This window comes from Nymphaea colorata, unplaced genomic scaffold, assembly GCF_008831285.2.
Source record: "Nymphaea colorata isolate Beijing-Zhang1983 unplaced genomic scaffold, ASM883128v2 scaffold0020, whole genome shotgun sequence".
Classification (NCBI taxonomy): Eukaryota; Viridiplantae; Streptophyta; class Magnoliopsida; order Nymphaeales; family Nymphaeaceae; genus Nymphaea; species Nymphaea colorata.
In genome coordinates this window covers 1-12,793 of record NW_022204526.1, presented here as the reverse complement: position 1 = coordinate 12,793, position 12,793 = coordinate 1, and the positions used below count along the sequence as shown (strand labels likewise).

The 12,793-nt window shown below is 42.8% G+C and overlaps 1 protein-coding gene across 1 annotated transcript; it reads right to left on the bottom strand.

The window, feature by feature from the left end:
• Positions 1–219: 219 nt before the first annotated feature.
• Positions 220–2,216, bottom strand: LOC116267948 (uncharacterized). The gene is given in 6 exon segments (XM_031649843.1): positions 220–477; positions 480–1,204; positions 1,298–1,790; positions 1,793–1,852; positions 1,916–2,137; positions 2,139–2,216. Coding segments are annotated over 6 exon segments (1,836 nt in total).
• Between the last annotated feature and the right edge of the window lie 10,577 nt (positions 2,217–12,793).

Sequence of the window (12,793 nt, the reverse complement as noted above, 5' to 3'; positions counted from 1 at the left end):
GATTTGCAGATTTTACCAGATTTTAGTTGACAAAACTAGGTAAAATATGGATTAACCTCCCCAAAAACGAGTTTAGAGGCGTTAATGATTATGAGTAAACATTAGACTATGTGCTCTTGGGAAGACCGCTAACGAACCTAAACATCATTAACTTGAAGAAAAAGAAGAATGAGCAACTTTGATGATGTATTTATTGAATGATATTCAATTGATGCTTAATCAACGCATTTTGATGTACATTCTCTTGAGTTCTCTTGCCTCGTATGACACGGTATGCTTCTCGTCGAGTTATTCGAGGGGATTGAAGACAGTTGGTGTAGTCTTTCCATGCTCGTCAGCAAGGTCCAAGAAGTCAATGGCTTCACTTATGGTCGTATCCTTCACAATAATCATGTGCTTTGAGAGCACTTAAAGCAAGGACAAGAGACATCTCTTAGCGTAAAACCAAGTGTCAGTGTTGAGCTAAATAACATAATTATTACTTTTTTTTGGATTGGCTCCAAGGACTTGATTATTCTTCCAACTCCGAAGTCATAGTTGTTTTTGGAGCAATAGAGAGTACCGATGACCAAGTTGACAATGCACAAGTGGTAATGGTTTGCCTGCTTTTCGGTTTCAGCCATTTCTGCAGCCTTTTCTTCTTCAGCTTCCAGTCTCTTCATTATTTCCTCTGCCTCTTCATTCTTGTTGACCATGATATAGCTCACACAGAGGTTAGCAACGACGATAGCAGTCAGGCTGAGCATGTTGTCTGCGTTTTTGTTGATAATTGGCTCATAGTAGCGAATAGCTTCGTTGTACCTTTCAAGGACGAAGAAGACATGAGCCACGTTCAGTTTCCATGTTTCATGATCAGCGCAGAATTCAGCACTTTGTCTGAACAATTTTTCCACAACGGAGTAGTTTTCCTTGTCCCAATAGATCTTGGCCTGGGACATTAGCACAGGGATGTATTTCTCCAAGCATTAATCAAACTCCTTGAGGGATTTTTTGATCCCTTCATTATCCTTGGCCAGTCTTGCATCCTGAATGCTCTTGGTGAACTGCCTCAATGAATCGATATAGCGATTGGCAATCAGATCAAGCTTCCTGAGTGACTCTTCAGGTGAAGCCTTCTGCAGAATGATGGCGTCGATGAACTCGAAATCTTCCTTGTTTGGCATCTTATAGGTGAACTCGGAATTCTCAGCCAAGACGTCAGCAGCCAAGTCATAGTAGCCGTACTTGCAGTAAAGTAGAAGCAGGTTGCTGAATGTTTCAGGCAGGAACGGAGGATTCTGAAGCAGAAAATTGAGTTTTTTGAATGAGCCATTTGGATCCTCATCGATGTTCATCAATGCCTGGTTCAATAGTGTAACGGAATCCAGTTCCTATTCGGATCGAGGCGGCATGTCCAGAAGCGCTTCTCTTGCAGCAGCATAGTTCCTGATGGTATATTCGATGGCAGCTTTCAAGTTGAATGCTTCAACGAGGGCAGTTTCCTTGAGGGTCTGACTGTTTCCCACACTCTTGACTTCAATATCGGGTGCATATGATCCTACTCCAAGCTCAGGATGCTCTCTTACTCCCTTTTCAATGATCTCAGCAATGTACTTCAGAGAGGGCGCAAGTTGTTTCTGCTTGTAGTGGCACAGGGAAATGTTATATGCGATTTCGCAATCATACCCAATTGCATTCATGGCGTCCACAAACTTAAGCCTTGCCTCTTCGTACTTGCCCTCTTTGTATAAAATGCATCCTTCGTTGACAACGATGTCAGAGTCCTCCTGGTTGGCTTTATCACATGATGTCTACCTTGACGGAGCAGCGATTTGGCATGCTGGATTTCGTCCTGCTCATATCTGATGACTGACTGAAGGAGAATGACCTTTTGCTGGGACGATGGGTCGTTGATCGACTGGGTGACTTTCAGGGCCTGGTCAAAATCTCCATTCTTGTAGTGGCTCTGGGCGAGGTACAGCTTGTACTCGGTCACTTCCGGGTAGAATTTGGAAAGCTGCTCGTACACTCTGGCGGAGTTGAGGAAATCTTGGCTCATGTAGTAGCAGTAGGCGAGAAGCGACATGGATCTGCTCCTGGGGCAAAACTGCAGCTCATAGCTGAGGTGGTCGATGGCCTACGGATGGGGTGATTGGTACTTCTTGGTATTTGGCTTCTTTGATAAGGGTGTAGATGATCTTGGTCCTTTGACCATCAGCGATCTTGTTTTGCTGCATTTTTAAATTTTAAACTAAATATATTGAAACTTAATCAATTTAACTTATCCATCCTCATACGAAAATCAGCTGAGGTTATCATTCTTCGTAGAAATTATATATTAATTTTTAAGTTGGAAAGATTGATGGCGTTTCTATTTAGCAGCGATGGTCCTTAGATAATTTGCTATTCAATAAAAGCAGCCACATTGCTATCAAGACGCAGACCAATTAAGCTGAAGAGATAGAAAATTGAAGCTTAAATTATGAAGCTCAATGCTGCTAATGGAGTGGAATGGGGTGAGGAATATGAATGGTGATGATATGCAATCATTATCGAGTATTCTTTAGTCATTCAGGCAGTCTTTCCAATACCAGGCTTTTTCACAACCAAGGTTTAATGAATCCCAAGGATGAGAGGGTTTGGATGATTTAAATTTTTAAGACTGATAATCTCAAATGTTCTTCCCTTTGGAGATCCTTAAGGATAGTGGAATATTAGGCAAGCCAATCTTTTAAAACGAGGGCGTAAAGCTTTAGAATGGCTTGAAAAATGCAGCAGCAAGGGTTTCATGTACAAAAAATCAAAAAGAACGCTATGCTTTTGCTTGAGGCCTTTATTAGTATTATTATTTTCTATTTTTAGAATCAAAAAATTTTATATCGGGTTTTTTATTTTGTTGATCTGTAGAGAAAACGTCTAAACCCAAGTCTGTTAGGCGTGTCTGAGAATTTAATCCTAAAATACTTTTCTAAAATAAATTATGCCATCGTAAAAATAAAAACTTTATTTTCTAAAGAAAAATCTAAATTCTCATCTATTTTGATCGTCTAGAGAGACTATGGAAGTGTATCCATTGGATTTACACGCAGCCTTCCTATCACTTTTGTGTTTTTTGTTAATTTTTGAAATTCTTCTATTAAAATTATAGTTTGCTCAGGCCAATGAGATCGACCCCTTGCGATGGAAATTTATCCGAGTTTTCTAAATCTAAGACCCAAGCTCCTTCCCACATCATCATCGATGGCAAATTTTGCCTCAAATCCCTGAAAGGAAAGCACGCCAGTTACAATTTTTATAAGGGAGTGGACCTCTGTCGGTCCAAGTGGGTCCATATCTACGTCAAACAGGTAACTGAATATGATAAAGAGCAAGAGCTAAAACTGCTTTCCCCTCTCCAAGACCACCAAATAGCATATTCGGAACCAGATCTCTCCTAAGGTTGTATGGTCGGGAGATACAGTAATACAAAAATGCAACTATTTCATCGAAGTACATGAAAAATTCGGACCCTCTCTTCAGAACGTCTTCGATAGAATTAACACCCTTCCCAATTAACGAGAATTACTTCATCTTCTCCTTGAAATGGTAATTAAAAGATTGACACAGATCAAATTGATATAAAAGATGTACAGTCTCAGACTGGTCAGCGGAGAATTAGACCCCCATTCCATCGTCTTTGATCCTAATCCTAAGAAAAACGATCTTTATCTTCTTAACTGTTTTACGATTAAGAAGAAAAATAGTCCCGCCAAGCCAATCTTCACAAAATATTGCTCCAGGGGCGCCCATTTAGGCAGAAGTAACGGCTATGCTTATGTAGATATTGGAGTCAAGGACGATCTGGAGTCTGCTTGCTATATACTGATTGATCTATTTACGGGTGGCCACTTTTTGGAGACAAATTGCCGTATGAATACCAGGAAGAGAAGCTCAGCCTCAACGTCGAGGAGTTCGCTGCCGGTCTTCCTAGGGTATTCATCGACTTCTACAACTACGTCATCAATCTGAACTGCAGCGATGACATCAACTTTTTTTACTGGAAGACATACTCGCCAGAGCCTTACTCCTGAGGTAGTCTCCGAGCCCTATGGCTTCTTGTTGGTTAAGGATAACGGAAGTAGGCACTTGACCGAGTGCACGAAGCCAAAGGATTCTTCCGAAGAGGATTAGATTGAAGATATGATGGAGATATGTGAGGATGACGAAATGGAGATGGAAAAAATATTGAGAAGGTAAGCCGAGAAATGCCGAACCAATTACGCTTTAAATTTAAAGAAAATGATGAAGAGGAATTTTATCTTTATTTGTTTGATTGATAGGCTTCAGACATCATTCCAGCCAGAGCCGTCTCACATCCACCCTGCTGCTTTTAGCTCAAGTGCTGCCGCCAGCTGCCTTACTGGTGTTGTCCTACTTTTGTCCTTAATCTGTTTGATGCTGTTGGCATGGCTGCCGACCCCATCCCTGCTCTGCTGGCCGGACTTTTGTTTTTGATGCGCCCAGCGTTGCCTATGCTGCTGTTCCTGGTGTTCCTGCTGTGTCCAACCCTCCAGCCTCCACCTGCTGGACCTTGTTGGCCTTACTCAGTCTATCTTTATTTGATAAGTTGCAAATTTGAAATCAAAATACCAACAACATTAAAAAGCGACTAAGACAGCAGCATCTTAAATTTTGATTAAGAACTTGAAAACGGTCAGGCTTATCGAATCCTGAATGGTCTCTGCTCAGTTTTCTTCTCTGATTAAAGAAACAGCAATACTTATCAAAACCATATTCTCATCCAATATAATATTTTATGTATTCCTTCAAAATCACAGCTTTAACAGTCCTTTGCGTGCTCTGCCTCATCAGTCTCACGAAGGTGAGTTCTGGCAAGCAAGTGGTGACACGAATTCAACAGTTTTGGACTTTATCTGGGACCACATCCGCATCAACTTCCCATCCTATACAGGAACGTCCACGCTGATCCCCTACTGCACTCTCCTATCTGAGGCGCTCAACAACAAGTGGGACCCCGCCTGGAACGTATTCACGGTAAAATTGATGGACCCCACTTATGATGCAGTCTTTGTTGGTATGCCTTCCGTAACCAGTGGATGTGGTACAACGGTTACTATTCCAATGGAGGCTCCTACTCCTTCATCATCTGGAAAGACTACAACTGCAAGGCTGGAACACCTTCAGTATGTCCGATTTCTTGGTCGCGAAGACAGCCTCAGATCCCAATGCTGACGTCTGGAATGCTCAAAAGGCCGCCGCCACCAAAATGTCTAGTATTTCAAGCCGTCCCAAGGATTTCACGGATCCCTGGCTTCATTTACACCTGCTGCATGCCTAATTGGACAAACTCGATCCTAAAATAGCCTATACTCTCGTTGGTGTACAATCTCCTGCTAACAGATTGGCCAATCCCACTCCTCTAGAGGGTCGCTTTTGTTCAAGCGGAGGAAAAGAATCCTACGTTGGATCAAGGGTAACTTTTGGCTCCAATATGGGATATTTACAGATTTGTAACATTCGTACCAGAACCTCGTGATCTGCATCCCATTATTAATAATATCCCATCATGAGAAGGCTCCCAATAAGGTTTCGAGGCCGTCGCGAGAAATGTGATGCATGTAGGTGAGTGAATGAAAATGGCTAAAAGTATTGAAAGAAACAAATCGAGAGATGCCCAACTAATTAAAATGATAAACTCGTTTTTACTATTTTTACAATCTAAATTCAATGATAGATGTCAGACATCATTTCCAGCCGGAGTTGCCTCCCCAACCGCCCTGTTGTTGCTGTCCTGGCTGCTGCCCCAACCACCTTGCTGTTGCTGTCCTGGTTGTTGTCCCCAACCGCCTTGCTGTTGCTGTCCTGGTTGTTGTCCCCAACCACCTTGCTGTTGCTGACCTGGCTGCTGTCCCCATCCTTGTTGGCCCTGTTGTCCTTGCTGTCCCTGTTGGCCCCATCCTTGCTGTCCTTGCTGGCCTGGCTGCTGTCCCCATCCACCTTGTCCTTTTTGTCCTTGCTGTCCCCAGCCTTGTTGTCCCTGTTGTCCCTGTTGACCCCAACCTTGCTGACCTTGTTGTCCCTGTTGACCTTGCTGTCCCCAGCCACCTTGTTGACCTTGTTGGCCTTGTTGTCCCCATCCTCCTTGTCCCTGTTGACCTTGCTGTCCCCAGCCACCTTGTTGCTGTCCCTGTTGTCCCCATCCGCCTTGCTGGGGAGGCTGTTGTCCCCATCCACCTTGTTGCACTGATGGTCCTGGAGCCAACTGTCCACTTTGAGTCAAAAGTCTCTTGAATGCTGTGAACAATTCGATCTTGCTGGCTTTTCCATCACTGTTTTGGTCAATGGCCCTCAGAGCCTCAAAAGCCTGAGCCTGGTTAACTCTGATGGGGTTTCCCATCTGGGCGTAGACGTCATTGAAGAAGTTCGCGAGTTCTAAAGCATCAAGAGTGCCTTATCTGTTCGCGTCATATCGGTTGAAGACAGTTTCTATGAACTGTTGGAGTTGGGCTTCAGTAATGCTCATCGTATCTTCTGATCGGTTAATATATATATTCACGTAGTGAACAGTAACGCATGTAAGGATAGCTTATCAATTTGTTGAAATCGTTAAATTTTATGATGTCAAAATTTAGATCAGTTTTTGGATGAATGGCTTATGGGCTTGTGGGGTGAATAGAATTTAAGTAAGTATTAAAAATCAAATTTCCTTGATGAGATCTAAGAGGTAAGCTATCTTTCCACCTTCTTCTCTATGTTTATTCCGTAGTAGACCTTCTTGAATAGTTCCTGCAAGCTTTAAATGTCTGTCTTTTTGCCTCCCATGTTGTTTTAGCTATTCAATGGGTCGATTATATTAATCTTGTAGGAGACCTATCCATCCACAAGCTCACCTACGTACTCATACGCCATGCCATAATAGTAGGCAAAGTGCTATAAAAACTGGGAAACATATTGATACTGGTACTGTGATCTCATCGAGTAAATCAACAAAAATAATCCATAAGCCTTCAAGCCTCCATTCTTATGATCGTGCAATAATTTGGCTTCAAGCAATTTGCGAATCACCCAGTATATGATCTGTACTTCTGGGTAGTAGGCCATCACGTCGTGTATGAAGGCTACGTATTGGGTGGCTATGTTCTTTTTGCTTGAAAGGAAAAGCTCCACTTCGAGGTTTCCAAATTATTTCGAGAGGATTAGCTTGATCATGGGAAGCTTATAAGCTAATGAGAATTTGATATGGTAATGGCAGCCTAGTTTCTTGACCTTATAGTAGACGTTCTCGACGATTTAGTCGAAAAGATCTTAGTTTTGCTATGGGATGATTAGAAGAAAATCGATATCGCAATTAGGAATCCATAGTTTACTTGCAAAAGACCCTATCACTTAGACTGTCCGTATAGTTATGCAATGATGTGATGGAGTTTTAAATAGAAGGGATATAGAGTTTCCCATGTTTTTTGATGACTTTATTGCACTTATAACGCCATCTTGTACATCTATTCTGAATTTACGGGTGTTTTGGCTCGTATGCCTTTGAGACATGTGAATAATCTTCCGTATCATCTTGGCTAAGAGGTGAATTCTACCAAAATTCCTCTTCCTCGGGTGAGGAATCATGCAAATTTTACTATGGAGAAGTCTATAATGTTAATTGTTTCTTGAATGATTCTGGTTTTAGCTACTTCATCATTTAGTTGATTTAATCCTCGCTCATTATCCCCTCCACGATGGCATAGTGGATGTAACTTTACTATCTTTAATTTAAGAGATCCTCTCTGCACCCCGCTGCCATTAATACCTTCAGAAAATTCAAAGTGATTTCATATTTCTTATGTCGGCTGTGCAACTGCATCACTCGATGGAATATTAATCCTTAATTTACACACTCCTTACCTTCATTTTTTACAGTATCTCCTTCGGTCTATTAATGGATAATTATTTTAAGAAGATTTGGCCGGAGTGCATCAATTGCCATACTGATATAATTTCCATTTTGGCAGTTGCTGAGTTCTTTCTAAAATTGTAAAAAAGTTACGAACTGGGGATACCTTTCAAGGAGTAATTGCAAAATCTTCGGCTTTCCTCTTACGATTGATTTTAAATGGCATAGTGGAGTGCATTCTTATTGGTTTTATCTTTTTCGAAAATGCGAGTGGAGGGATGGTTGAGCATTATTTCAACAATCTTGATATGACTCATCCTGCAGGCAAACATCAGCAGTGTGGCATTTTCTTGGTTATTATGTTCGATACTTTTGGGTTAGGTGAAATTAATATCTGCTCCTTGCCTACCTACCTTAGCCACAGTGATACTCTAGTAAGAAACTCAGGTAGCCATCGAATGGCTACAGGCCATACTCGATCACGTCCTTTAACAGCAATCCCAGATATTATTTTTAGAATAATCCGCACACCTTCTCCTTGAATCTCTACAGGCCTCCTTTCGACGTATGCATCTTTTTCCTTCGTAAAATTTATGCTCCATTGTATAATTTTATAAAAGATAGTAAAAGTATAATTAATAGTTTAGGACCAACCGTATCCAAAAATGAACGAATTATCAACTCATAACATTCGATTGGTCAAATCTGACATCGGATGCCTTTCTGTTTTGATGAAGAAGGATTCGGATGGTATTTCCTCTTCAACCGCTTGTTTCGGATAATTATGAGAAAGTTCTACAGTTTGATGTCAAATTCCCTAATTTCTTCTCGTAAGTGTTCAGCTTTCGGTTCATCTCCTTGACTAGAAGGGCAAAATGGCCGAAAATTGACTATGAATAGGTGGACATGAGATTTTTGATCAAATCTTCGATGCCTATCATTTCCACCTGGCCGATATTGTCGTATGATGTACTTGTAAAATGGCTGTTTTCGTTCTTCAGCAAATTGATGGTCTATGATAGCTCTTTTTGAATGCTTACATATCGATTTCCTTATACTACTATTCACCTCTGGCTACATGGTCATGACGAGGCATTTTGTTATTGGTATGAGCAATCCACTATGGAGAGAGGTTGCCATCATACTGAAGTTCTTGTTTTCGAATTTTAGCATCGAATCTCTTCCTTTAAGCGTAAATTTTCTTGTTATAAATCCACATTTTTCTTAATGATTACGTCGATTTCTTCTCTATTTGGATTTCGTCTATAGTTTTGCTATACTTTTTGCATTTCCTTTTGTATTTATCCAGATAATTTTCCATTTCCTTGAGCTGGATCTTGAGGCCTTCCGATAGTTATGTAAGTTGTGTGTTGCGATCAAAGAGTTCCTTGTTCATTTTAGACAAATTATCGACTTTATAAGCGATTCCTTTAAGTTTTTATTAGCGATGAACAGTTTTTCGCTAAGCGTTGGTTCATTATGATGGATGCTGATTGATTGTGGACGTCATCTTTGAGGAAAGTTGATACGTTCAAGAGCTACCGCTTGAGTTGATTATTCTCTGTCCTCAATGCTGAAAATTAGGCAATTATGGTGGGTATTGTTGTGTTGACAATTGATGAGTTATCTATGGTGGATGGCTCTTTCTTCGGTCGTGAAGTAATGGCTCTATTTCTCATGGTGGATGCAGAGGAGGCCTGGCAGCAGCATTTGCGTTCGATGGCTGCTGAGTGTGGGCAATTGGCGCATTTTCTATACTTATTCGTTGACTTTTTCATAATTTTTACAAAATTTAACTGATACAATCCCCCACCAATCAAATAAAGCACAAATGGAGGTTTTATCAAGCTTACACTGATCAATCATCCTTGGAACTCTCGGAATCCATACTCTCCAAACGATACCTAAAGAACTCAGAAGTAGCCTCGAGCTATTTACGCGCTCCTTGGGTCAGATAACGCTTGGCATCTTGACCGATGCTTGGCGTCTTGTAAAGGCATCGTTATTCATACTCGAACATTTTGGCTTTCTTCTTTTTACGAACTACTGTCCAAGGCCCATTTTCTACGTTATGGATGAGCTACTTCTTAGGGGAATTTTTAAAGGTAAGCGTAGAGTTCATCGTGGATGATAGATGACAATTTTTTCTTTCTCTCCACCTCTTCAGGATCTCCTTTCTGCATCATACTCGTTTTACCTGGCTTCGTTGATCTTGATGGCTGAAGTCTTCATGTCTTCGCCGTGGACTCCTGAAAGGGCGTGATTGATCTCGATGACTCGTTTTTGGCTCTCAATATTCATGATTATAATTGTGAATTATATCTACAAGGGGATTAATTTAGAAATGCAGATAGATAGTGATATGATTGAATATTTTTAGGAGGGAAATGAATTTTAGGATTGTTGTTGGAGGTGCACCGGTTATAAATATATTTTCTGATAAAAAAATGATCCAAAAAATGCTGAAAACCCTGCCGCTCAACCTCACCAAGTCGATCTCGGCCAACTACCATGAGAAAGTCATCGATCACTACGAAAATCCACGCAATGTTGGCAGTCTTGATAAGAATAAAAAGAATGTGGGGACTGGATTGGTGGGCGCTCCCGCCTGCGGAGATGTGATGAAACTGCAAATCTAGCTCAACGAAGACGGCACCACCATCGAGAGGGCAGTCTTCAAGGTATTGCTTCCTCTAGATAGACATTCGGATGCGGTTCTGCGATCGCCTCCAGTCCTACGCGACGGAGTTGATCAAGGGAATGAAGGTCGAGGAGGCCCTGCAGATCAAGAACAGCGATATTGCCAACTACCTCAAGCTGCCTCCCGTCAAGATGCACTGCTCGATGCTCGCTGAGGAGGCCATAAAGAAGGCGATCGAGGACGTGAAGGCCAAGGGCGACCAGCAGCACAAATAAAAGTGACAATTTTAATGATGATCGCCTCAATGATAAGTGATATTTGGGTTTGCAGGCATCAGGCTCACAACATCTCCTCTTCTTGGTGCGCCTCGTGGGTCTACTCCACGTACTCCTCCTTCTACCGCTCCTCAGCTTGCGGCGATTCCTCGTGGTGGCTGTCACCCACGGAAACGCTCAGTAGGTCAGCGATCAGCTGCACCTTCAGCTGGGAGTTTTCAGGGGATTTGATGATTTCGGTGATCATGAGCATCTTCTCCTCCATGTCCTTCACCCGCTGCTGGAGCGCCTTCTCTCCGGGGGTCTTTTTGTCAGGGGATATTTTTTCCTCTTTGGGCTTTTCCTGGACTACCTTCTTGGGGCGGTCGACGTCTCTGCTTGCCTTGGGAATGGTGCTGGTAGCAGTGGTGACTGGCTTCTTAGGAACAGGCTCAACAGCCAGGTCTTCTTCGGTGGAAGGCTCCTTCTTGGGGATGATTTGTCCAGTGGCGTTGTAGGTCTTGGGGACTACGTTCTTTTCGGCGAATCCGAAATCTGGGTTATTTCCACCTCTCCTTTCCTCAGCAAGGTAGTTGTTGCCCCTATCTCCGCAATTGAGGTCATAGTATCTCTTGAGCCACTGCGCAAATTCAAGGTTATCCTGGTACTTGGCCTTTGCCAATTTTTCGACCTGAGTATTTCTGTGTTTACTTCTACGTATCTCTTGATGCCGATCTTCTTGAAGGCGTCCTGGAGTATCCTGAGGTTGTGTATGAACTCGTAGTCGTTCTTGGCCTTCCAGTTGACCTTGGCCATGTTGACTGCTCCGGAGTGGATGACATCGATGACTTGGCAGTAGACGGCGCCTGAGCCCAACTGTTCGATCTTTGTGAGGTTAAGCTATACTAAAAGGGAAGCTTTACTTGCAGGAGATCGTTGAGCCACTTGAGGATGTCTCCCCGCGAGACGAAGTACCCCTCGTCCATCATACCGATGTTCTCATTTTGAAAACTCATCACCACTCAAATATAAATCAAATACCGAATTCGCACCTTTAAACAATCTGACCCCAATCCTCCGGAAAAGGCAAAAGGATACCCTCCCGCCCACGCCGGCCCTTTGGAAAGTTTGCAGCGGGCATGAATATTTTTTGTGTGGATATTCTTTGGAAACGATTATTAGGTACTAGTTCTCAATCAAAAAAACTAATCACATATATACTTTGATCGAAGAAAAACAATCATGTAAAAAGGAAGTGAATGCCCTACGCCACCCAAGCTCCCCGATTGCAGCTTTTGCTGCTCCCCTTCGTAGGAGGCCAGGATGCTGCTCAGGAGTTCCCTCCAGCGCCTGCGCAGGATGCTCCAACAAAAGAAATACAGTGAAATGCCCAACAGCGACGACCCGCCCACCGACACCGCTCCAGCATACACCGTCTCATCCGCGTCCTCTTCTAAAAGCAGCAATTCTAAATCGCCTTCTCCAAGGGCTGTCCCCATACTCGACTGCGCGCGTAACTGCCCTATTGATACAGACTCTTCAGAGAGCACCTCAAGTGCCGGTGGGACCAGCTGACCGTCGTCATCGAGGACCTGTGCGACAAAGTAGCGAGGAGGAACTATGAACTGGAGATCATCGCCTGTCAGGTGCCCGCTGTCTCATTTAGGTCAAGAACGTCGAAAATTCAGTAATAGAGCTCGAGGATTCCGAAACCGCCACGACCAAAATGAGAAGGAAAGCAGGAGCAGCAATTCCGAAGATGTGAGGCCTCCACTGAAGAAGTATCCGTCAAGATGGAGGAACAAGAACATAAACCCATCGAGATATCCCCGCCCACTGCCGCCAACTACAATATCACCTTCGACACCATGCCCCTCACCTACAATATACTCTTCTACGGACAGCCCTTCTTCCAATGAATTATTTATCATCCTACCTAACAACTTACACATACAATATCAAACAATAATAAAGGGGTTGGGGTTGGGGTTGGGGTTGGGGTTGGGGTTGGGGTTGGGGTTGGGGTTGGGGTGG